Raw genomic sequence first — 21,701 nt, forward strand, 5'->3', positions numbered from 1 at the left:
TGGGAAGTCATGCTGCAGATTGTTTCATGCCAACCCTTGCAATGCTTCCATGTCTCTGAAGGACTTCCAGAGAACCAGGCCACTTAGATTGGAACAGAAAAAACCTTGGGCTGCCATTTTATATTTCCATGGCTTGTGCGATGCCCCTCCCCAAATTCCACCCAGCTGCTGAGTTAGTGCTGTGACATTATTTTTCATTCGGAAAACCAGTCCTTAGGTTAGCGTTACTTACCCGTTTAAAAGGAAAGACTGCAAAGTGGAGAAAGGCTGACCTTTGGTGCCCACAGACCTGCAGCAGTGTGGGGAAGCACAGAGTCAAGGATTCCCCAGCAGCCCCTCTTGCTGTTCTCCGTCACCTCCTTAGGTGCCTGAGCACCTTCTTGCAGCTGAGTATTGGCTCACGCATGCAATTGGCCATGAAGACCGTCATAGAAAGGTGAGGGCTTGGGGCCAGTGCTGTGGTGCCTGTTAAGCCCCTCCCATATGGGAGCCTCCTGGCTGCTCCACTTCTGATCCAGCTCTCTGCTATGGCCTGGGAAAGTAGCAGAAGATGGCCCAAGCGCTTGAGCCCCTGCACCCACTTGGGAGACCTGAAAGAAGCTTCTGGCTCTTGGCTTTAAATAGGCTTAGCTCTGGCCATCATGGCCATTTGGGAAGTGAACCAGCGGATGGAAGACCTCTCTTTCTGCCTCTGGCTGCAACTCTGCCTCTCAAATAAATAATGAATAAATCTTAAAAAAAAAAAAAAAAACTAGAAAGTTGAGGGCTTCCTACACCCTTGCATTGCCTGGATCTTGTAGTGAGAGTACGTCAGGAAGAAAATAAGATGGTTCTTAGCATTAACAACACAAGAATGATACTGGTAACAGCAGCTGCCGTTTCTGAGCTTCCAGGTGCCTGGTGCTCTACTTGGGTAACCTTGAGCCTCACCATGATACCTATGTGGAGACGGCGAGGAGGGTGCTGCAGGCATCCCCACTTCATGGCTAAGGAGACAGAGGCACTGCGAGTGCAGAACTGCCATCTCTAGGGTCTGTTTTGTTTGTCCAGATTCCAGTTTCATAGCATGTCCCTGTTTTTCATGTGGAAACCACTTCTCCAGAGCTCCAGTAAATTGATTTATTAGGAAGATAACTGCTCGGTTTTCCCCCTGCTGTCCTGAGAGTCACGCACGAGCCCGACATAGTTGTTTGAGAAACACAGCCTGGAGAGTTGACAGCAATTTGGTTGTAAGTTAGCCTTCAATTTGAGAGAGCCTTGGATGAAGCCTGGGGCCAGGCCTGGAGCAGGAGAGGCGGCTGGAGGTTGGTATGTGAATGAGGGGTTTGTGATGGGCACCCCAGCCCAGAAGTCCTAGTTGCGTACTGCTCGGGCCTTTGCTAGCCTTTGGAGGAGGATACAAAGGCAGGAAACTTCTTTGGCAGTGTTTCTGCTCTAGTCTGGGAGGTAAAATACCTAGAACAGGCCTTTAGCTGTGCGTCCTCGCCTAGTTACTCAGTACGCAGTTCAGGTGTTGAGTACATTAGGCCTCCAGAAAAGGCAGGATGGTGCATTCTGGAGTGATGGGGCAGGCTACATTGGAACAGGCGAAACCAGAGGAATCCCTGAAGAATGGGTCACAATAGAAATGGGGAGGCAGGTGTTAGGGTTAGCAGTTAAGCTGCTGATTGAGAATGCCCCTTTCCCGTATTGGAGTATCTGCTGGCTTCAATTCCCAATTCCAGCGCCTAGCTGCAGCTTCCTGCAAGTGCAGACCCTGGGATGCAGCTGTGATGGTTCAAGTCATTACGTTTCTGCCTCCCACAGGGAGACCTAGATTGCATTCCTGGCTCTCGGCTTTGGCCCAGCCCATTCCTGGCCATTATAGGCATTTGGGGGGAATGAACCAATACATAGAAGTCTGTTTCTTTTTGTGTCTCAGCTTTGCACATTAAAAAATCAATTATAAAATGAATAAAAAGAATGATGTATAAGCTGAGTGATTCTACCTGCCTTATTTATTTATTTTTAAAAGATTTATTTATTCACTTGAATGCTGAGTTACAGAGAGAGAGAGAGAGAGAGAGAGAGAGAGATCTTCCACCCACTGGTTCACTCCCTAATTGGCTGCAATGGCCAGAGCTGTACCGATCTAAAGACAGGAGCCAGGAGCATCTTCTAGGTCTCCCACGCAGGTGTAGGGGCCCAAGGACATGGGCCATCTTCTACTGCTTTCCCAGGCCATAGCAGAGTGCTGTGGAAGTGGAATAGCCGGGTCTTGAACCGGCGCCTGTGTGGGATACCGACACTACAGGCGGTGGCCCCACCTTGTTTATTCATATATTTATATATACATTCATATTTCTTTTTTTGGTAAAGTTTTTTTTTTAAAGATTTATTGATTTATTTTAAGAGTTTAGAGAGAGGGAGGGACAGATCTTTAATCTGCTGGTTTACTACTCCCCAGATGGCTCAACACCCAGTGTTGTGCCAGGCTGAAACCAAAAGCTTCATCTAGGTTTCCCACAAGGGTGGCAGGGGCTCAAGTACTTGGGCCATCTTCCCATGCTTTTCCCAGGCCATGAGCAGGGAGCTGGATGGGAAGTGGAGCAGCCGGGACATGAACTGGTGCCCATAAAGGATGCTAGCATTGCAAGTGGCTGGCTTAACTTCCTGCTCCACAATGCCAGCCCCTAATTCTGGCGGAATCAGCATCTGAATGTCCTCAGGTGAGTGGTGTTTCCCCTAGATTTAACACAGTCCCTGCCACTCCTCTTACACCTGATTCTCACTCAACACTGATACCACGTGTAGGCACTTATGTGCAGCTCCTGGTGTTAAGACTTGATTAAAATTAGGCAGCTTGAACAAGAAGTTCTTGGGGAAGTTCTTGTGGTGCAGTGGGTTAATTCTCTGCTTTTTTTTTTTTAAGGTATATTTATTTATTTGAAAGTTATTTAAATTTGGGGCTGGGGGAGGTGAGTAGAGAGATTTCTTTTCATCTGCTGGTTCACTCCCTGGATGGTCCCAACAGCCAGGGCCTGGCCAGGATGAAGCCAGCAGCCTGGAGTTTCATCTGGGTCTCCCATCTGGGTGCAGGAGCCCAGACACTTGGGCTATCTTCTGCTGCTTTTCCCAGGACATTTTCGTGGAGCTAGGTCAGAAGTGGAGTAGCTGGGACACGAACTGTCACCCATGTGGGATGCCGATGTCGCTTTATCCACAACGCCGCCCCAAGCCTCTGCTTTTGGCGGCTGCATTCCATATCAGAGCACTGGTTCAAGTTCCAGCTCCTCTGCTTCCAATCCAGCTTCCTGCTAATGCCCTCCTTGCTGGGAGGGCAACGGATAACAGCTCAAGTTCTTGGGTCCCTGCCACCCAAGTGGGAGACCTGGATGGAATCTTGGCTTTGTCCTGGCCCAGTCCTGGCTGTTGCGAGCATTTGGGTAGTGAACCAGTAGATAGAAGATTTCTCTCTCTCTCTGCTTTTCAAGTAAATAAATCTTAAAAAAAATAATAATTCTTGTTGAGGCTCTCCAGAACTTGAGAACCTTAGTTTAAAACCAGATTTTCCTAAACTCTTGCTGAAATTTCTTCTGTTCTTACAGAAAAAAGGAAGTGGGTCTTGCATTTGGTCTAGGGATTAAGATGCCAGTTGAGTTGCCTGCTTTCTACGTCTGCGTATGGGGTTCAGTGCCGGGCTGGGGCTCCTGACTTGAGCTTCCAACTAATGTGGACCCTGGGAAGGAGCAGCAGTGGTTCAAGAGCGTGGGCGGCTGCCTTCCTTCCATGTGGGAGACCTGGATTGCATTTCCAGGTTCTGACTTTGGCCTGGCCCAAGTTCCCTTGGGAGCTTCCTCACTCTCTTTCTCTGCCTCTCAAATAATTAAAATGATTTTTCTTTTGAAAAAGGAAGTAACATCTTGTCCTTTTGTTTAAGGCTGCCTTCCCTTCTCTTCCGCTGAAGAATTAGTGTCCAGCTGCTGAGACTGGGGGAGGGACAGCAGCTTGGGACAGCGAGCAGTGAATGGCTTTTCAAGGCTGGAAAGCCCCTTTCTGATCCGCCTGAAGAGCGCCTTCAGTATCAAGGCATGCGCGCAAACAGGCTCGGCGGCAGAAGCCCCCACTCTGTGCCTTGCCTGTGCTCTATGGGGCTTGGCCTTCATTTTGGCCACGTGCCGACTTTGAGCGTAGCGGAGTCGATGAGCGGCTGCCAGACACTGCAATATTTCCTCCTTGTTTTTCTGCTGATGACATTTGTTCCTCTGCTGAGCGTTTTCTGGCCCAGTAAACTCGGTGCCTGTGGTTGGAGCTGGGATGGAGGCCCAGGAGACTCCCAGCTTGCTTCTGGGCTCTCCCCTGACTTCGAGGGCGGGCCCAGCGTCCAAGGTGAGGTGGGCACTGGTCAGCACTGGAGCCCGTCCCGATAAGAATGCGAGGGTGTCACACGCCAGGAACTTCCAGGGCAACTAGGAGAGACCGGGCGCTGGGCTGACTTTTGATCTCTTGGGAAATGGGCCGGTTCTTTCTGAGGTTTTCTGTGGTGAGGACTGGTGCAAGTTGGGTCATGAAGGTCAGGGGTAAGAGCTGTGGTGTTGCAGGAAGGTGGCTGGGGGGGAGGCCCAAAGCGTGGGGCTCTGGCTGGGGGCCTCACTGTCGCCTTCCCTCCTCGGCAGGCCCTGAGCGACCGCTTCAGCGGGGAGATCCCCGACGACCAGATGGCACACAGCTCCTTCTTTCCCGATGAGTACTTCACCTGCTCCTCCTTGTGCCTCAGCTGTGGGTAAGTGGGGCAGCCGCCAGCCCTGCCGTGGAGCGGAGCCTCAGGGTGCGCTTCCCGACCTCCTGCCAGTGAGCTTGGGCCTGGATTTAATGCTGGGCAGGGTAAGGCCCGAGAGCCTGGAGGACGGGGACTGCTCTTGGAGGCCACAAGGGCTTCAAGGACCCATGGCCAAGAAGAATGTCCTGCAGCTGACCTGGCCCCAAGGATCAGCTGGTTTTTTAGGCAGGAGACCTAGGGTGGGCCTGTTTTTCTGTGTTTCTTATCCAGGATTTTTTTTTTTAAGTCTCCGCCCCCCCCCCCCTTTTTTTAATATTTATTTATTTGAAAGGTGGAGTTATAGAGGCAGAGAGAGATGGATAGAGAGAGGTCTTCCATCTGCTGGTTCACTCCCCAAATGGCTGCAATGGCCAGAGCTGGGCAGAACTGAAGCCAGGAGCATCTTCTGGGACTCCTATGAGAGTGCAGGGGCCCAAGGCTTGGGCCATCTTCTGCTGCTTTCCCAGGCCATAGCAGAGAGCTGGATTGGAAATGGAGCAGCCAGGACTCGAACCGGCGCCCATATGGGATGCTGGCACTGCAGGTGGTGGCTTAAACCTGCTACAGGACAGCTCGGACCCCTCTTACCCAGGCCTTGAGTCTTTTGTACACAGTTTTCCCTGCACCTGGCTGCCTTCTGGGTGTGGCCTTGATCCCAGGGGCGTTGTTTCACAGTGAGGGCAAATGCTGCGGCACTTCAGACTTTGCCAGGAAGCTCCCAGAATCACTGAGGCCACATCCAGGGTCCTCCGAGAAAGTGATCGGGTGTTCGGCCCATCCTGGGTATGTTTAAAGGTTCATCACCCCTTCTAGTGCGCAGGATAAACTGAATGCTGAGGACAGAGTTAGGGCGTGCTACTCAAGCTCGAGTATTTATGAGCATCACCGAAGGTCTTAGGAAGATCCAGATTGAGTCAGGGCTGAACGCGGCCAGGGAGCAGCTCTGGGGTGGTGCCTGTGCTGTTGATTCATGGACCCCACTTTGTTACACGTGTCCAGAAATTTGGAAGGGTGTGTGAAGACATTGTTGGGCCCTGCTCCGACAGTTTCCGATTGAGTAGGTACCGAGTAGGGCCTGAGGATCTGCATTATTTTTTAAAAGTTACTGATTCATTTGAAAGGCAGAAATGGAGAGGATAGAGAGATATCAATCTTGCATCCGCTGGTTCACTCCCCAAATGGCCCCAATGGCCACAGCTGGGCCAATCCAAAGGCAGGAACCTGGAGCTTCATCCAGGTCTCCCACGTGGGTGCAGGGGTGCAGGGGTCTAAGCACTTGGGCCATCCTCTGCTGCTTTCCCAGGTACATTAGCAGGGAGCCGGATCAGAAATGGAGCAGCTGGACTCCAACTGGCACCTGTATGGGATGCCTGCAGTGCAGGCGGAGGCTTAACCTGTGTTTTTAAACAGTTCCTAGGTGATCCAGATGTTGCTTGCTGGGCTGCGTTTTGAGAATGGCTGGATTAGTTGGAGCTGTTGATGGCTGTCACGTCACAGTCCTGTGACTTGTCTGAAGGGCCACTAGGGGTTTAAATGCAGTGAGTCAATGTCAGATGGCTGTCCCTAACTCCTATGGGCCCTCCCCGAGTCGCCTTCCCCACGGGAGTGTCTGTGCTCATCCCAGCACCACTTCCTGCATCCTCCACACCTCCCATTGGCAGGAAGAGGCGTGAGCCTACTTCGGTCATGACTGGCTTTTTTGCACTGAACGCTGCTGGCCAGCAGCTGGATAGTGAACCACTGCTGACCTGGGTACAAAGGACTTGGCTCCTGCATTTTGTGATCTGTGCCAGGATCATCTGGGGCTGTTCAGCTTGGGAAGGGGGACAGGGGTGCCAGTCGCCAGTGAAATGTCCCTTGCTTTTTGCTGGCCCCCACAAGCCCAGAGTAAGGGGCTTAAGCACTGTTGAATCGTCACTTTGCCATTCTAACTGAACCTCACCAGAATTACCAGAATTCTTGCTTTTATCCCAGTGAAATTCCAAAGTCCTCGTCTCTGCCTCCATGTGGCCAGGCTGGCAGAGCTCACTGTTAGTTGGGAAGTCCTTCTCCCACTTAAGCCTTCCCATGAGGCATTGCTGCATCGTGGGGGCTGGTTTTAGTCCTTGGAGTTTCCCTGAGGGCGCCTGAGGTTTCATTGCCAGCCACAGTGGTGTCTGGCTCTTCCGTTCCTGCCGAGGGGCCAGGTAGAGTTTCCGGGATTCCTCCCCACCTCTTCCTCGTTCGAGGGAAGCGCTTGCCCTGCCTCTGGGTGCTGCTGAGGCAGGCGAAGCGCATCTGCGTGGTCTGAGATGAACCGTCCCACCTGCCCTCAGCGGCCGATGCCCGTTCCTGGCCTGGGGTCGGCCCCTCTGTGCAGGTACCCACGGTCCCCTTGGTCCCCCTTGGCCTCTCAGCGTCAGTTTTTGGCCTCACTCAGGGTTGGATGTAAGAACAGCATGAACCATGGGAAGGAAGGAGTGCCTCATGAAGCCAAGAGCCGCTGCAGATACTCGCACCAGTACGACAACCGCGTTTATACCTGCAAGGTGAGTCCCGCAGGCGGGCTGGCCGCTCGCGCTCTCCTCTGTTGCTGCCCTGAGCTGTATCCCTGAGTGTCTGATGCTCAGATTAAATCTCCACTGCTCTCCACTTCTCCACTGCTCTAAAGCGAAGCACTCCCGCTCTCCAGGGCTGGCACCCCTTGGTCTAGTTTTGAAGCTCCTTCCCTCTCTTGTGCGGAGTTTGTGCTGTCAAGGTCACGTGCCTTGGGTATTCATTCTCGAATAGAGAAGTGCTTGTCGGGCAGGTGGCTGCTGTCTGTGACAGGTGGTGCGTGGCCTGGGCCCCGTACACAGTCAATTCATTATGCAGGGCGCTGGCTCCCTGAGAGAAATGAACTTTCTGACGGGCCAACCGCAGGGTCGGAACCCTCAGCTGCCATGGGGGGCTGTCGGGAGCTGGCTGGGCTGGTGTATGTTGGTGCAGCTGGCACGGTGCTCCACGTTTCAGGCCTGCTATGAGAGAGGCAAGGAAGTCAGCGTGGTGCCCAAAACATCCGCTTCCACCGACTCTCCCTGGATGGGGCTCGCCAAGTACGCCTGGTCTGGGTGAGTTGAAGCAGCCTTGCTCAAGGACTTTGGGTGTGTTTTGTCCCCAGGCCCCTGGCTGCGTAACAGTGTGGATTTGCTCCCTCGTAGGTATGTGATCGAATGCCCTAACTGTGGCGTGGTCTATCGTAGCCGGCAGTACTGGTTTGGGAACCAAGATCCTGTGGACACAGTGGTGCGGACGGAGATTGTGCACGTGTGGCCCGGAGTAAGACCTCTTACCTGTTTCTCCTGTGTCGTTTGGTTACTCATGCGGAAAAGCTGTACGTGGTTAGAACTGAGGTTAACCAGGAGCCTCAGATGCTGGTGGTGTAGGAGGGCGCCAGCTGGAGAGCCTTCCTTGTTTAATTACTTCCATTTCCTCTTGCATAAATAGGAGGAGTACACCTTTAAACAAAGCAAAAATGAAACATGCAGTTCTAGTCCTTTAGCAAATAACACTTTTTGATGTTCTCATTCACTTTGGTGTGGTGTATATTTTTAGAGATTATCATTTACAAGCCTTTGTATGCTTTTTTTCTCCGTAGACATTTCCATTGTGTTTTGTTTCCGCATTGCTTCCATTTTTTGTGCTTCTCATTTGCAGTCACCGTGTACAGCCTGATGCCCCATTCCTTCAGTTTGGGGCATTTATGCTGTTTGTGATGATTGTGTATTCACAGTAAATGCTATAGTGGCCATCTTGCTGTGTGTTTTAATTGGACTCCTGAATTAAAAGATGTTGGGAAAACAAAGCTGCTTCCAGCAGTGCCGTGGTGATTCCGTTGCACATGCAGCAACTCTTCCCATTAGAATAGCCCCCAAGTCACAGCAGTTCCGAACCCCTTTCTCATGGGAAAAGGAGAAGTGAGTTCTCTGACTTACTTCACGGTGCTCCCCTTGCTGGTGCTTCCTAAAGCTACTCTTTTATTTTATTTTTTTTAAAGATTTTATTTATTTATTTGAAAGGTAGAGTTACAGACAGAGCGAGAGACAGACAGAAAGGTCTTCCATCCACTGGTTTACTCCCCAGATGGTTTACTCCCCAAATGGCCACAATGACTGGCGTTGGGACAGGCCAAAGCCAGGAGTTCCTTCTGGGTCTTCTATTTGGGTGCCGGGACCCAAGCACGTGGTCCATCCTCAGCTGCTTTCCCAGGCGCATTAGTAGGGAGCTGGATCAGAAGAGGAGCAGCGGGGACCCAAACCAGCACCCACATGGGATGTAGGCACCGCAGGCAGAGGCTTAGCCTACTACGCCACAGCACTGGCCCCACTAAAGCTACTCCTGAGCTTGGTAGTCCCACCTGCAGATGCACGTTTGAGCTTGCCTGGCCTCCTGGCCTCCCGTGGATACCATCAGACTCAAGATTTCCTTGTTTTCTTCCTCGTTTTCCCAATTTCCAGGCCCACTGGGCTTGTTATTGTAGTGTGTTTCCTTCCTGGAGACAGCCTCCCTGACGCTGTGGCCCGGGACTTCCTGTCCAGGGGTTTAATGTAGCTGTAAATGGAGAAAGTGTGCCATTGCTGGGCTCGCTGGTGCTGCAGGAAGTCACTGAGCAGCTGCAGTCCTCGCGGTCCTTGGGATTCGAACCCAGGCCCCTCCCTTCTGTTTGCACACTCGTTCATTCACTCATTCAGTACTCGAACATGACGTTGAGTACTTTGTGCCCAGAACGGAACTTTAGAATGTTTTTTCCCCCTAGTTCTGTGAAGATTGTCAAACCTGCTTTGGCTGTTTAGAGTTATTGTTGCTTCTGTGTGAATTTTAGGATTGCTTTCTCCGGTATTGTTGAGATTGTATGTGTCCCAAATAAAGCTACCAAGGTGCTTTCCAAAAGTACAAAAATGAATCAGATAGCATTCTCCGAACACTCATACTCTAATGGGGAGTCAGGTGCACTTTCACATAGAATTAGAATTCCCAGAGATGTAAGGCACTGCAGGAACTGAGACCAGCCCGGGGTGAGGAGGAAGGCCTCCTGGAGGAGGTGTCAAGTCCCGTGTCATGGGGGAACAGGAAATACAGAGTGAGTAGCTGCACCCCAAATCTGGCCACCTAGGGCAGAAGTCAGGGCCGCCTGTTTGGGCGTAGACTTGCGCAGGAGCTCCAGAGGCGGCTGCTCCGCCCCACTGTGCCAGGCAGTGAGGGTCGTACCATTCCCTGGCGACGCCCTCACCTGCCTCTTGCTGCCTGCGCTAAGCCTGCTGGGGGCTGTTTCCTTTCAGAGCGACGGATTTCTGAAGGACAACAACAACGCTGCCCAGCGCCTGCTGGACGGGATGAACTTCATGGCGCAGTCGGTGTCCGAGCTCAGCCTTGGCCCCACCAAGGCTGTGACTTCCTGGCTCACGGACCAGATCGCCCCTGCCTACTGGAGGCCCAACTCCCAGATCTTGGTACAGTGGGACGGGTGTCCCTGCGCCCTTGTCCCTGAGCTAAGCTTACTCTGGGAGAGGGCCACAGCGCTTTCCTCCCAGTAAATCAGCCGCCAGGGCATCAGACTGCGGGGCGGGGGGCACGTGGAGGCGGTTTGTTGGTTTCCTCTTTTGCCAATGATTTCCCTTTCTGTATTTTCTTCCTTTCTTTTTAAAAAAGACTTATTTGAGCCGGCGCCGTGGCTCAACAGGCTAATCCTCCGCCTTGCGGCGCCGGCACACCGGGTTCTAGTCCCGGTCGGGGCACCGGTCCTGTCCCGGTTGCCCCTCTTCCAGGCCAGCTCTCTGCTGTGGCCAGGGAGTGCAGTGGAGGATGGCCCAAGTGCTTGGGTCCTGCACCCCATTGGAGACCAGGAGAAGCACCTGGCTCCTGCCATCGGAACAGCGCGGTGCGCCGGCTGCAGCGCGCTACCGCGGCGGCCATTAGAGGGTGAACCAACGGCAAAGGAAGACCTTTCTCTCTGTCTCTCTCTCTCTCTCACTGTCCACTCTGCCTGTCAAAAAAAAAAAAAAAAAAAAAGACTTATTTGAAAGCGTTAGAGGGAGAGACAGAGAGAAAGGTCTTCCATCTGCTGGTTGACTCCCCAAATGGCCACAGTGCCTGGGACTGGGAAGCTTTGTCCAGGTCTCCCACGTGGGTGGCAGGGACCCAGGTACTCTGGCTGCCAAGCACGTTAGCGGGGAGCTGGATCTGAAGTGCAGCGGCTGGGGCTTGAAACAGCACCCATATGGAATGCCAGCATCGTAGGCAGCAGCTTAACCAACTGTACCACAACGCTCTCCCCTCACTTTCTATTTTGTTTTTGGGAGGGGGGCAGGCAGGTAGGGACCGAGTTCTAATCTTGTAGTTCATTTCCCAAATGCCTGCTGGTGCTGGACCAAGTTGGAGCCAGGAGCCTGGAGCTAAATCTGGGTTTTCCGTACGGGTGACAGGGATCCAACCCCTTTAACTATCACCACGGCTTCTCAGGTTCCGTGTTAGCAGAATGCTGGCATCAGAGGTGGAGCCGAGACTCAAACCCAGGAACTCAGATGTCAGGCTTAACCACTAGGCTAACTGCCCATCCCATCAGCATGCATTTCCTTTGTGGTGATAGGTTTGAGGGTTCTTCCCTGCGCGGCCCAGCTAATACTGCCCCAGTATCGGGTCGTATCCGCAGGCTCTGGAGGTAAAGGGACCTTTCGAGGTTTCACACAGAAACCTCCATTGCCCTTGCTTCATGTTCTTTGTGGCAGGAAACTTGCTCCTTCCGGGGCTTCCTCTCGCCTGGAGTAACTCTTATTAGTGCGAAGTTTGTGTCCGTGTTGAGCTAAAAGCCTTATCTCTTGGTTCCTGGTTGCCCCCTGGGTCATGGGGAGGTTCTTAGCTGCTGAGCAGACCCCGGTGACCCCTGCTTGTCTCTTTTGTCTTGGGTTCGGGAACAGAGCTGCAACAAGTGTGCGACGTCCTTTAAAGATAACGACACCAAGCACCACTGCCGGGCCTGCGGGGAGGGCTTCTGTGACGGCTGCTCCTCCAAGACGCGGCCAGTGCCGGAGCGGGGCTGGGGCCCTGCGCCCGTGCGCGTGTGCGACAACTGCTTTGAGGCTGGGAGCTCGCACCTAGGTAACGGGGACCCGGCAGCTGCCAGGGTGGAGGGGTTGGCACCTGGACTCCCACGGGCCCCAGGCCTGATGTCCGTGTAGGAGCCGCAGCTCCTGTGGCCGGGGCCAGCCGTCCTCTCAGCTGTTCGCTCAGAGTCCTGTGCGTGCTGTTCCTCTCGGAGTCGAACGTGTCCTGTGGCTGAAGCTGCCAAGGAGCCTCTGAGAGAACACACACACACGTGGTTAACACTGCAGCTTGCAAGGGTTTGCTTGGACCAAGTCTTTTCCTTGGAGAACACTCCAGATCCTGCCCACAGCTCTTCTCCGGCTTTCCTTAAAAGGTTTTAAAATAGTTTCAGAGGGTTGCAGGTGCAGGGTGACAGCTGTTACCCAATTTCAGTGTCAAGGTCTGGGCTGACCTGACCCACAGCCCAGACTCTTAAAACCTTTGCATGACAGACAGTGCCCTCAGAAGCCTCCAGAAGTGTTCTGAGGTCACGACCCCAGTTTTCCCTTTGTCCCTGTCTGTAGATGTTGCCGAGGCACAGGCGGACGATGAAGGCGGAACGTTGATTGCTCGGAAGGTGGGCGAGGCTGTGCAGAACACCTTGGGCGCCGTGGTGACGGCCATGGACATACCACTAGGTGGGCTTCTGCCTGTGCTGTGCGTGAGGTGGGCGGTGCCCTGCTGTCTGAGGCTGGCCACCTAGCCTGAGCTGGGGAGCCAGGGATCGGTGACACACTGCCCAGTGCCTGCTGCGGTGGGCTCACGTGCATCGTGGTGCACCACACGCTTCCTGAAACTGAAGGCTTACAGTGACAACCGCTTTATGGTGTCACCACTTTGTGGGGCCAGAAGTCGGGGAGGGCCACTGCTCTGCTCCGGGTGCCAGCGCCTGGAGTTCTCCTTGATTGATACTCCAGGATGGCAGCCGGAGTGGTCTCAGCGGTCCAAGCTGACCTCACTCGTATGCCAGCTGCCTTGGCAGGGATCGCCGGAGGAGGCCTGTCCCTCTCATCCCTCTCTCTGGCTCTCCCCAGGAGTAGCTGCACGAACATGGTGGCTCAGGGCCGAAGAGCTAGCATGAGACAGGAAGTAGAAACTGCCTGTCTCTTAAGGCCCGAGCCTGCAAGCTGGCGTTTCTCCAATAGCCGGTTGCAATCACAGGGCAACTGGAGCCTCACGGAGGGAAGGTGGATCACATTTCATCTGTGTGAAGCCCGTTGCACCAGCCAAGCTCTTACGAATTCAGGACTTGAGGTTGCTGCTCAGCTTCAATATGAGGGGAGTTGGTAGCTCCAATGGGAAGACGGCGAAAAAGGGAAACCGACCAGGGCATGGAGGGCTTAGGCAGGGGCGGCCCCAGGTGGAGGTAGTTTGGTTCACCAGAGGAGAGTCCAGAGGTTCTTGGGTGGGTGGTGATGAAGAGGGCTTGGCTCCAACACATGCAGTTTGGCACAGAAAGCGAGTAGATGGTGAGCTCTTGGCTCAGGGGTTAGGAACAGATGGATTTGCCCAGGCTTGAAGCTCAGGTCGTATCTGCCCTCAGCGCTACCTGGAAGAGGCAGGGCTGCCCTTGGCACAGATTGCTCTAGCTGTACTCACCAAGGGTTCCCAGGCTAGTGCGTCAGACACGTTACTTCTTGTCAACCTCCTAGCAGCTTTTGGAGGGGAGTGGGTGAGGCTGAGTGAGCCCCGAGAGGTGAAGTAACCTCTCTCAGTCCTGTCGCTGCTACATAGTGTGGGCTCGGGGGAACCGGGCTCTGAGCGAAGGCATGTCTCAGCTGCGTCCAGAGCGCGGGCTTCCTGGGGCTCCTCCGGGCGTTCTTGATAAATTAATGGATTAGAAGGGCAGAGGCAGAGAGGGGAGAGACGTGTCTTCCCACCTGCTGGTTCACTTCCTGAGTGCTCCCAGTGGCCAGGGTCTGAAGGCAGGAGCTGGGAACTCAGTCCAGGTCTCCCGCACAGGTGGCAGGAGCCCAGTTCCACTGCCTCCCTGGGGTTGTGTCAGCAGGAATGCAATCAGGGATGGAGCTGGGGCTCCAGTATGGGCTGCAGGCGGCCCAGGCGGACAGCTGTTCCCCCCGCCGTGGGTCCCTATGCAGCAGCATTTAGGCTCACCGGAGAGTGCGTGGATATAAAATGTCCCTGCCAAGGCCTCCGAGCTGATGATTCTGATGGGCTCGGGGAGCGGGAGTCCCGCCGCTGCTGTTCTCGGCCAGCTGTGTGGGGGACACTGTGTGCAGCTGGGCTGGAGGCCGGTGGCTGTCTGAGGATGGCTGTGGCCAGCTGTGACTCGGTCGGGGTCCTTTCCTGACCGTGCCTGTCCTTCCCTGGCGCAGGGCTGGTGAAGGATGCGGCCCGGCCGGCGTACTGGGTGCCCGACCACGAAATCCTGCACTGCCACAGCTGCCGGAAGGAGTTCAGCGTCAAGCTCTCCAAGCACCACTGCCGGGCCTGTGGGCAGGGCTTCTGCGACGAGTGCTCCCACGACCGCCGCGCCGTCCCCTCTCGTGGCTGGGACCATCCTGTCCGAGTCTGCTTCAACTGCAATAAAAAGCCCGGTGACCTTTAACCCCAGCTCCCTCTGCGAGTCCTTCACAGTTCCTTAGGTTCTCAGGGTTAGAAACACAAGTCTCGTTGAGGTAGGCCCTCCCTCCGGTCACCTGTGTGTGTCCTCTCCTCTACCCCTCCTGGGGCCACTTGCCGTCGGTGGGGGGCGAGCCTGGCGGCAGGCCCGAAGGCGTCAGCCCCTCCGGGCAGGGCACCTAGCAGCTCGGAGCAAAGGGGACTGAACCAGAATCCGTTGCTTTCATATCAGTTAAAAATAGTAAATAAATCAGCATCTAGCTCTCCATGTACACACTAAAGGGCCTGGGAGCGGGATGGGCCGTGCCCTGCGCTGTGGGAGGCGGCCGAGGCAGCAGGTCTCCCTGCAAGCCCTGCTGGTCCCTGCTGGTCCCTGCTGCTGCTGCTCTCCGGGCCCGGGAGCGTCTCCACCTTGCTCCTCAGCCGCCTGGGGAGGTGAGCGTGCAGCTGCTGCTCGCTTCAGGCAGCCTGAAGGCACTCCAGGCACTCGGGCAGCGGCAGCTCCGTTCTTGGTTCCCACCTTGCCGGCAGATACACCCAGTTCAGTGCGCAGGTGTCTAGAGGGGCACAGGGTCCCCCCAGAGAAGCAGCGTGCAGGGGCCACACCGCCCTCCCTGGAAGCAGAGGGCCTTTCCCAGCAGCATCGCCTGCTCCCTGCCACTCTCCTCCCCCAGGCCACGCCCCCTTGCTAATCAGAGCTCCTGCCATACATCCTCTCCGGCCCCGTCTGCCTGGGACCGTCGCACTACAATTTTTATTGCTTATTTTAAAGTGTCTTAAATCTTTGTTCCCAGACACACAGCCCCTCTAGCTATTGGAGGGGTGATCGTGAGAAGCCTTCCAGGGAAACAGAGCACAGAATGGACTGTTAGTTGTTTTTTAAAGTATATTTCCACCAATCATCAAGAAAACATCCTCTCTTCCTCAGAAGAGAAGTCCAGTGAACTTTCGCTTCTGCCGCGAGCTTGGACATCTGGATCTGTCGTGACTGGAAAGAGACTGTTGTGCTGAATCCTGTCATGGTGGATTTTGTCTTTGGCCAAAAATGAAGACTGAAAGCCAGCGGCTCTTCACAGGACTGGTGGGTGGAGTGAGCGTCAGGACTGGTGCGGGTGTCACTGTGGTGGAGCCTGGACGTGCTGGTCCCTTGCACACCTGCTCCTGCTGCCTCCTGTGGCCCAGGGTCTGCCCTGCCCTAGAACTGTGTATTACCAGGTTCGCCGTTATAAAGGAATTTCCTGCAGAACACAGCCCGTGCGCACTCTTTCCTGTCTCCCTCTCGCAGTAGATGGGGAAGTGGCTGGGAGCTATCAGAGCAGAAGCCAAGTGAGAGGCGTGTGTGGGGCTTCAGACGATCACGCACAGGCGTGATCAAAGACCTCACCGAGGTGCCTGTGCCTGTCAGGGGAGTGTGGATTTTAAAATGTTTTGGCCACAAAATACTTCTGATTCCATCTCCCATGACATGTTGAAGTCCCTGTTGTACTTAGAGAAGTGTTTCTGAGATTTTTTTCTTTGACAGGCAGAGTTAGACAGTGAGAGAGAGAGAGAGAGAGACAGAGAGAAAGGTCTTCCTTCCCTTGGTTCACCCCCCAGATGGCTGCTACGGCCGGCACGCTGGGCTGATCCGAAGCCAGGAGCCAGGTGCTTCCTCCTGGTCTCCCATGCAGGTACAGGGCCCAAGCACTTGGGCCATCCTCCGCTGCCTTCCTGGGCCACAGCAGAGATCTGGACTGGAGGAAGAGCAACCGGGACAGATGCCAGCACTGCAATTGGTGGCTTTACCGACCGGGACTAGAACCTGGGGTGCTGGCGCCACAGGCAGAGGATTAGCCAAGTGAGCCGCGGCGCTGGCCTCTGAGATACTTCTTAAAAAATTTATCTGAAAGGCAGAATTAGAGAGGGAGGGACAGAGAGAATCTTCATCTGCTGGTCCACACCCCAGTATGGCCAGAATAGCCAAGGCTGGCTCAGGCTGAAGCCAGGAGCTCCTTCCTGGTCTCCCACATGGGTGCAGGGAAGCAAGCCCTTGGGCCATCCTCTGCTGCTTTCTCAGGCACATTAGCAGGGAGCTGGATTGAAAGTGGAGCAGCCAGGACTTGAACTAGCATTCACGTGGGATGCCAGTGTTGCAGGTGGTGGCTTAGCCCGCCGTGCCAGCAGAGAGCAGCTGTGGGTCTCTGGAATGGGTTCCTGTGACCATGGCTGGCTGTTTCTCCCGCACCAGCTCGTACAGGGGCAGAACCTGTAACTGTTAGCAAGACTGGTTTAGAGAAGGTCATGGAGGTCACAGCTGCTGCCGTGCCCTTGTCCTGTGCTGGGGCCCAGCTCTGGGTGCTGTGCAGCTGTGCTGTGGTTTTTCCTGTTAGCTCTTACCTGCCTTCCTGGACAGGACTGCGTGTTGCACCTGGCTTGTGATTTTTAGGGTCAGAGTGGATGCTACTGTGACCTGTGGAAATCCTGCCAGGTCGGAGCTGAGTTCAGCCGGGTCTCCCGTGTAGGTGGTGGGAACCCAAGTGCCTTTGCTGTCACCTGCTGCTTCCCAGGCTGTGTATTTAATGCAGCCAAGGTGGATCTGAAGCAAAAGCCTTGAAGCTCCTTGGTTAAGTTACTAGTCCCTCCTTAGATGTGAGGGTTGGGGTGGGGGGAGCTTACTTGTGCTGCTGGGTGTGAGTGGTTAGTCTTGGCTGAGGGGGGCCCAGGAGTTCCTGAGGTGCCAGGTTTGGTTTCTTCATCTGGATGCTGGTTGTTCATGTGCTGTTCAGCCTGCAAAAACCAGCCGAGCTGAGATGTGCATGTTGGCTCAACTGAAGAGGTGGAAAAGCAGGGAGGGGACCAAGCCCAGACTGCAATGGCCTGAGTGAGGATGGGTGGGGGGGGAGGTGTGGCTGGCAGAAGGTGGGCAGACCAGGCAGGGGAGAGAAAATGAAGGTGGAAGTGCCACCTTAAAAGTAGGAAACTGGGGGCAGGCACTTAGCACAGTAGCTTATGTTGCCACTTAGGAATGATGTGTCCCTACTGGAGTGCCTGGATCGAGTTCTGGCTCCTCTGCTTTGAGGTGATGGCTCTGGTACTGTCTCTGTCACCGACACAGTAGACCCAGATGGAGTTCTGGGCTCCTGCTACAGCCTGGCCCAGCCCTAGCTGTTGTGGGCATCTGGGAAGTGAACCAGTGGATGGGAGATTGCTGCCTTTCAAATAAAATGAGGTGCGTGCGGGGGGATCCCACCCACTTGGTCTAGGACGGTGCGGGTGGTTGCATGTTTCCTGGAGATGCTGATTTGCGGCTGAGCAGTCTAAGCGTTGGGACCCGCTGGGACCCTTGCACATCCGTGGGTGGAACTTGGCTGGTGTGACTTACATTGGAATGGAGACAATGGAAAGTGCCAGCACTTCCCTGCCTGTTACACTGCCCAGTATTGTGCTAGCAGCTTTAGATACAGCTGGGAACCCTCACAACCACGTGGGTGGTGGTTTAACGCAGCAAAGCCCCTGGGTGGACTAGACTTGAGGGTGGTGCGGGGGCGCAGCAGGACTGGAGCCAAGGAGCGTGTGCCCTGCCCCCCACACCACTCCCTGCAGCTGCCCCTCCCTTCACAGGTTGTGAACTATTCTGCAGTCTAGGGAAGGCGTTTTTCCTCGAGAGGATGTTGTGCAGGCTTTCCTTCATGGAAACCTTCATTTCTGCCTCGAATCTCATGACCAAGGCCAGCAATACGACTACGCGAGGCAGCTGGCGTGGAGGCTGAGCACCTGGTCTACCCTCTAATACAAAAGCCACGCTTCCAACTGCTCAAGGAAAAATCTGATATAATGGTAATTTTACAACCAGCCATGTTTTCATTTTGAATTTTAGAATTAACATCATTTGGGGAGAAAAACTGAACCCCTGGTAGTAGCTTGTAAAATGGAACTGGTTTTAGTCAACAGTAAACCCGAACTTTCCAGTCAGTTGTAGCTGGGGCAGAAATTATTGCAGATTTGAACACTGAAGCCTGCACAGCCAGGCCCATTCCACCCTTTGGTTAGCAGATTTACCCACGAGGGTTGGTGTAGTGGCTGCTGCTTGGGGCGCAGGCACCCCACACTGAACTCGAGTTCCAGCTGCCGTGCTTCCAGTCTAGTCCCTGCTAACGCACTGGGAAGCGGGAGAAATGGCGGAAGTACCTGGGGCCTGGGTACCCATGCAGGAGACCAGAATGGAGTTCCTGGCTCCGGTCCGGCCCAGTCCTGATTATTGCATGCCTTTGACGAGTGAACCAGCAGATGGAAGCTCCTGAGTCTGGCACTCTGATAGGGGATGGTGGTGTTGTAGGTGGCAGCTTATCTTCCACACCAAAAAAAATTTTTTAAGGATTTATTACTTATTTGAAAGAGTTAGAGAGGCAGAGGCAGAGAGAGGCCTTCCATCCGCTGGTTCACTCCCCAGATGGCCGCTAATGGCTGTAGCTGGGCTGATCCAAAGCCAGGAGCCTCCTCTGGGTCTCTTATGTGGGTGCAGAGCCTGAGAACTTGGGCCATCTTCCATTGCTTTCCCAGGCCATAGCAGAGAGCTGGATTGGAAGTGGAGCAGTTGGGACTCGAACCAGCGCCCATATGGGATGCCAGGACTGCAAGTGGTGGCTTTACCAGCTGTGCCACAGCAATGGCCCCACCTGCATGGTAAAGTTAAACCCCTGCTCAGACATCTGGGATGGAGTCACCCCCTGCCGCTTCGGCTCCAGCTTCCTGCTGTGCATCCTGACAGCTATCAGAAATACTTGGGATACATAAATGAATCTAAAAAAAAAAAAAAAAAAAAAAAAAAGGAATGCTGGCAAGAATGCGACATACCAAGTCTCCAGCTTTGTCAGGTTTGGGGTGGAGTGGGGGTGGTGGAACCACACTTCCTGAAGGAACCTTTTAAGCTGAGCCTTACTTACCTTTGCATTTTTCCAGATTAAAAGGAGGGATGTGTTAAGCCAGGCCTAGACGAGGTTGTGTTTGGGAAGGTAAAACTCATTGCTTGTGTCCTCCAAGCACCAGGGGGAGGCAGTGGTGCATGTGATCCAAACACCAGAGGCACACTGGGGCACAGGGAAGCACTGACAGCAGGAATCTTCTGGAAAGATTTCTCCGCAGGCACAGATTGAGGGAAGAGGGTCAGCAGCTTTTAGTTAATGGAGAAATGGAGGAAACTGGATCCAGTCTGGAATGGTTTTGGAGGTGGTCTGGTGAACATTTTAAGCCAGGGCAGATCTGCAGCTGACTGGGCCCCGTGCTGGGGGACACTGCAGAGGCCGGGCCTTTGACAGCATGCTGGGCTGGCGACATTCTGGGGCGACGTGGGCTGCTGTGTAACTATTGGTCGTACCTCTACTTAGAAGGTCCCGAGAAGCCAGGCTGGGCTAGGTGCAGGGGTGTGGCACCGCTCAGCGCCACTGTGTCACCCACTCATTCCCTAATGGACCTGCAAGTGAGAACGTGTCCGGGCAGCGTTCATCTTTGAGGCCACGGAACGGATACGCCAGCGGACCAAAATACTTCAGCTTCTCAGCTGCCTGGAACCATGTTTCATGGAACCTAGACCGAATGTTCGCAGCTGTGATGCTAACTGGGCAGCAAAGTTCAGAGGTTTGCGGTAGCCTCAGAGAAACCTAAAATGTTCCACTTTGCCTAGGCAAGAAATCTGATCCGTGGCACAGGTACGTGGGGACTGGGCCACACTGTCGGACTCTTCCCAGTGTTCTCTCTGGAGGGAGGACAGTCACCCGCGAGTTCTCAGCCGAGTCGGGACAGAACCATGGGAGAGCCTCTCACGGATGTGCAGGGCCAGAGTCCAGACTGCAGATCCTGTAACGAATGTGCTGCGTGGTCTTCAGGTAACTGGGACTGGTGGGAAAGGAAGCTGTGGGGATGCTAGGGTCATGCGTGGCGCAGCTTCACTGTGCTTGTCTGCTCTGGGCAGTGGCACGTCAGCACTTACTGCAATGCCCCGCGGTGATGGTGACCACATGCACCCTTCCCTGCACAGGGGCTTCCTAGGAACCCAGGCACAAGTCAGAAGGCCGAGTCATCAGACAAAAGCTAAACAATTCCAGGCCAAGTTCGCAAGCTTGTCACTGGCCAGTGCCAGAACTCACCTGCCTGTGAGACGCTGGCATCACACACCCAGGCCTGCAGCAATCCCCAGGGCACCGCATGGCGACCCCACGCCAGGCCTGTGTGACCAGGCCAGGGGAGCAAACACAGCAGACAACTCCGGCCCTCCCCTTAACGGGGCTGTCCTCAGAGCCAAGTCACTTGGTGTCTCTGGGCCCTGGCTAATCTGTAAATATGCTCATCATTTTACGCCACTATCATCGCACCTCCTTTATGGTTGCTGGAAAGATCAAATATGAATAGGGTCAGGGAAAGCTCCTTACAAATGTGACACTAAAATCGTTACACAGAGCTCATCTGTCATTATCCTTGCTTTCTATTCGGATCTCTGTATAAGAACTGTATTAATCAGGACTCTGGTGGGGAACTGTGAAGCATCCTGGGGCTGGCAGCCGCGCCTCTGGGTGGCTGTGGAGAGTGGCCGGGGGAGCCCAGTGCTGTAGCCGGCCCCGCCCAGCCCAGCCCAGCCCAACAGAAGGGCAGCTAGGGAGCCGTCGGCCCCAGCCCCTTCTGCCCTCTGCTTTCATGCTGGGTCTTCCTGCTGGCTGAACCCACCTTGCTGCTAGGGGCCACCGGAAGCCCCCCGAGGGGGCTATTAAAGCGGGTCACAGCCTCTACTCCGAAGCCACTTGCCACGCCATGGTTTTTCCCAGTTTATCGGTGGCAGAAACGCAGGTTCTTTCACACCTGCACGAGCATCTCATGCTGCTGCTCCTAGTGACAACACATCACGCCAAATACCGCTGATGCTGGGTCCTGACATGCTAGTCGGCCCAGCAGGATTGGGAGCTGCTGTGCTCACATCCCGGAAGGCACTTCAGCAAGGGCACGCCAAGGACCGTGCACGACTTGCAGCACTTGGGAAGGCCCAGCTGCCCTTCGGCACCCATGGCGGGCAGTGAAACCCAAGATCTGCTGATGAGCTGGGAAGTCCAAGTCCAATGACTCCAGACTCAAACCTTCAACGGCTCTGTAGACCACAGGGCTGCCCACGCCCTCCCTGGGACCCCCTCTCCCCGGCCCCCTCCTTCCACCCGTCTCGCCAACGTCATGGTCAGGCTTCCACACAGGGCTTTCTTGG

At 54.6% G+C, this 21,701-nt stretch overlaps 1 protein-coding gene across 1 annotated transcript in view; it reads left to right on the forward strand.

Annotated features, from left to right (window-relative positions):
* The window catches only part of ZFYVE1 (zinc finger FYVE-type containing 1), a 61,872-nt gene extending 46,143 nt beyond the window's left edge, over positions 1 to 15,729 (forward strand). Inside the window, exons 5-12 of the mRNA XM_062181181.1 lie at positions 4,656 to 4,762; positions 7,218 to 7,326; positions 7,790 to 7,887; positions 7,978 to 8,095; positions 10,096 to 10,266; positions 11,731 to 11,911; positions 12,421 to 12,534; positions 14,233 to 15,729. Of these exons, the coding sequence (XP_062037165.1) occupies positions 4,656 to 4,762; positions 7,218 to 7,326; positions 7,790 to 7,887; positions 7,978 to 8,095; positions 10,096 to 10,266; positions 11,731 to 11,911; positions 12,421 to 12,534; positions 14,233 to 14,465 (1,131 nt within the window). The 3' untranslated portion in view covers positions 14,466 to 15,729. The remainder of the gene's footprint in view (positions 1 to 4,655; positions 4,763 to 7,217; positions 7,327 to 7,789; positions 7,888 to 7,977; positions 8,096 to 10,095; positions 10,267 to 11,730; positions 11,912 to 12,420; positions 12,535 to 14,232) is intronic.
* The last annotated feature ends 5,972 nt before the right edge of the window (positions 15,730 to 21,701 follow it).

Source organism: Lepus europaeus, chromosome 22, assembly GCF_033115175.1.
Source record: "Lepus europaeus isolate LE1 chromosome 22, mLepTim1.pri, whole genome shotgun sequence".
NCBI lineage: Eukaryota > Metazoa > Chordata > Mammalia > Lagomorpha > Leporidae > Lepus > Lepus europaeus.